This window comes from Cyprinodon variegatus, unplaced genomic scaffold (genome assembly GCF_000732505.1).
Source record: "Cyprinodon variegatus isolate N-32 unplaced genomic scaffold, C_variegatus-1.0 Scaffold534, whole genome shotgun sequence".
In the NCBI taxonomy this organism is placed as follows: domain Eukaryota; kingdom Metazoa; phylum Chordata; class Actinopteri; order Cyprinodontiformes; family Cyprinodontidae; genus Cyprinodon; species Cyprinodon variegatus.
This window is the reverse complement of record NW_015150987.1, coordinates 289,231-292,671: the sequence shown is the minus strand read 5'-3', so window position 1 is coordinate 292,671 and position 3,441 is coordinate 289,231. Positions and strand designations below refer to the sequence as shown.

General features: G+C 46.5%; 1 protein-coding gene across 2 annotated transcripts in view; it reads right to left on the bottom strand.

Annotated features, from left to right (window-relative positions):
• LOC107095275 (acidic leucine-rich nuclear phosphoprotein 32 family member E-like) overlaps positions 1–3,441 on the bottom strand; it is a 14,513-nt gene that overhangs the window by 4,917 nt on the left and 6,155 nt on the right. The window contains exons 2-6 of one of the 2 annotated variants that reach the window (XM_015391293.1): positions 2,726–2,875; positions 2,532–2,654; positions 1,967–2,120; positions 1,744–1,907; positions 1,607–1,670 (exon numbers count right to left, since the gene is read on the bottom strand). In XM_015391293.1, the coding sequence (XP_015246779.1) occupies positions 1,607–1,670; positions 1,744–1,907; positions 1,967–2,120; positions 2,532–2,654; positions 2,726–2,875 (655 nt within the window). Of the gene's footprint in view, positions 1–1,606; positions 1,671–1,743; positions 2,121–2,531; positions 2,655–2,725; positions 2,876–3,441 lie in introns of both variants that reach the window. The other variant, XR_001481731.1, reaches the window with a different exon arrangement.

Sequence of the window (3,441 nt, the reverse complement as noted above, 5' to 3'; positions counted from 1 at the left end):
AGCGTACTATAGCCTATTACTTGATGTGTTAACGGGTCGGGTCGGGTTCGGATTTGAATTGAAGATATCCGCGGGTGACGGGTCGGGTTCGGTAGTCATCCTAACGGGTTCGGGCGGGTGCGGATTGGTAAAACTCGACCCGTGCAGGACTCTACTTGTTGATCCACATTAAGGTCAGACATCCAGTAAAATGTGTCCAGATGCATCTGAAGCTTCTGCTGCTCCTGTGTTCAATGGCAGAGAGCGGCTCTGCTATATTTGCTATGATCAGAGGGTAAAAATTAGTTTTAATATATTTTGAAGTGAGAAAGTCCACCTGAAAACATTGTCTGTGCAGTCAGTTCATCCAGATTACCATCCTGCCTTCAAATATTTTGCTGTCGGAGCCTGTTCAACGTTAGCCCCCGACCCCAGTCGCCTCTTCGCGGTTTTCTGCTACTGTTCGTGGCGACTGGAGGAGATGTTAGCATTTTTTCACGTACGTAATCCAAACTGCAGGCACCAGGATAATAAAATCGAACATATTTTGTCTTGGATTTTGTCCTCATGGGAAATGCCATCTTCCCTCAAGCAAAACAATACAGCTTTTGTCCACTGGGGGAGCTAAAATCGACCAAACCTGAAAGTTCTTTAGAACTGCTTTGATAAAATTTTTTTTTTTGGTTTGTTTTTACGGCTCTAGTGGCTCTTTTTTTTTTCTCCGACAGTAGGCCGACAGGAAAGTGGATATGAGAGAGGGGGAGAGACATGCGGCAAAGGACCACAGGTCAGATTCAAACTCGGGTTGGCCGTGTTCTGTCGCCCCGAACCGATCAAATATATTTGTTATCAAGCCGATAACCGATATATTTGCAGTTTTACTTAAGATTTTGATTTTCAAACTTCGCCTTTTAAACATTTTTTCCAGAAGTTTATAATTTTCTCAGCGATACTGAGTTTTACAAATTGCATTCTTTGTAAATCCTGGTTTACAGATTTTCCTTCTGCAGACCGATAGAAATGCTGTTGCTAAGGTCCACACAAAGCAGAAAATCGGATCTAAAAAGAATAAAAACTCTTCCGCAATGCACCTAAAAATGTAAAAAATAAAATCAGTAAATAAAATTGAAAAAATTAAAGAAAGAAACAAACTGGGAAACTTGGGCTGAATTCTACACTCATTCCGTCTAATTGAGAACTTTTTAAAAATACATTTTGTTCAAATTTTTTAAACACGGTTTTCTGTAGCATTGGAACTAATTTTTGATAAAATCAAAATATTTCTGTATGATCTGCAGAATCAATGGAAACAGGAATCATGCTGGAGCAGAAACACACGAGCGAAACTGAGAAAAAAGGTTTCCTTCCTTTTAGTGAACCATATCTGTCAGAATTTCACTGCAGGCCACGCCCACTTCCATGCAGATCATGCCACTCCATCACCATAAACATGCAGCCAAACTGATCCCTTCTGCTGACTAGCAGCGCCCTCTGGTGACGGTGTGCGGTTCTGTCCCTCAGAGCTGCAGCTGATGGGTCAGTATTATTGCTCGGTTCTGGAATATTCCATGTTCAGGCTGATGTTCTGCCCACAGGGAGAACCAGCCGTTCTCTTAGGAGAACCCACCTCCATCTTCTTCCTCCTCATCATCTTCCTCTTCCTCAACATAATCTCCATCATCTTCCTCATCCTGATAAACAGAGAGGGTGAATCAGAAACAGGAGAGGAGCTCCCCCTAGTGGCCGTACCCCCCTTAGACTCACCTGGATCCCCTCCTTCATCAGGTAGGACAGGCCCACCTCGTCTCCCTCGGAGCCGTCCTCATCTTCATCATCCTCCTCATCCTCGTCGTCGTCGTCGTCATCTCCAGGTGGCCCGGCTTCATCGTCCTCGTCTGAGACGGAACATCGTTTATCCAACTGCCTGACTTACGTCCAAACAGCACCAGACGTTCTGAAGGCCCATTGGATCAGAACCGAGGCTCACCGTTCTCAGAGTCCGGCACCTCGTTGTCCTCCTGGTCAAAGCCGTCCAGGTAGACCAGCTGAGGCAGCAGCTCGAAGACGTTCTCCCTGTAGTCGTCGGCAGCCGTGATGTCGCAGCTGTACAGGTCCAGACTCTTCAGGTTCTTCAGGTTCTGCTGCAGGGTGACAGCACAGCAGGATTACGCAATAAAATGACCGGCAGTCGTCTGATGACGCAACCAAAACATATGAATGACCGAAAACATTTGATTGACAGATGACCGTTGATATATTATTGGCCGAATTTAGGTGTTCAGGCTGACGGATAACTACGGTAACTGGCCTGCATAAAATAATGATAAAAAAAACTTTTTAGGACAATATATACAGTTTAAGCCAGAATTATTTGACATTTAAATATGACTTCCCTACGACTTTAAAAGAACCCGGGTCCGAGAGTCCATTGGACCAGGATGTGGCTCCTTACTCAGCCTGTTAGCTGGTGAGCATTTGGACCCATGGCCATGTTGGAGCTCCGGTTCACCAAATTCTACCAGTGATGGAACGGTCAGAGAGTGAGAACCTACCAGTCCCTCGATGCTGCTCAGCTCCTTGATCTGATTCCCACTCAGGTTCAGGTACGTCAGGTTGGGACATTTCTGCGCCAGAGTGTCCAACCCGCTGGAGATGGAGTTATCGCTCACCTCCAGCTGAAACACACAGTTCAGGTCAGTCTGAGCTACTTCGCAGCTTCAGAACCTTTGCGTTCTAGAGGACCGACCTTTCTGAGTTTGGGGAGAGAGGGCAGCTTGGCCAGCGAGCTGAGTCCGATGTTCACCATGCTGAGGATCTCCAGCGCCGAGAACTCGTCTGTTAGACCCTCCACCTCTCCGTCGGCAGAGCGACAGTTGTCCACCACCAGCTCCACCACCTGAAGACAACAGAACACATCGTTCTGAGCATCACGACCAAAAAGGGCGGGTTCTGGACTGAGACATGATGAGGGCAGAATGCAGCAGTTTAGGAAATAATGAAGAACCCGGACCTTTTAGGCAAAGATCCCATTAACTCGCTCCAAGCAATCAGATACCCCTACAACATGGATCAGAACTTAATCAATCATAACCAGAACCTTTTTCTTTCTGATAATGATGCCAACAATTCCCTTCAATAGCCAGACCAACTCAAAAAGTGGCCCGCAGGTCCCCCACTGGCCAGCAGAGACCCCGTTGGGCAGCCATCGTTCTGTTAGCACTGATCTGACGGAATCAGGGCGCCGCCTGGGTGACTAGAGATGCAAACTTTACTGGTTTGAGAAAATTATTGTATAACATCACCAACTGACCAGTCATCGTCACAGCAGCATGAGCTGCACTGAGCTTCCATTGGTTAAAATCCGTAGCTAAGCTAACGCTGAGCTTCCATTGGTTAAGATCTGTAGCTAAGCTAACGCTGAGCTTCCATTGGTTAAGATCTGTAGCTAAGCTAACGCTGAGC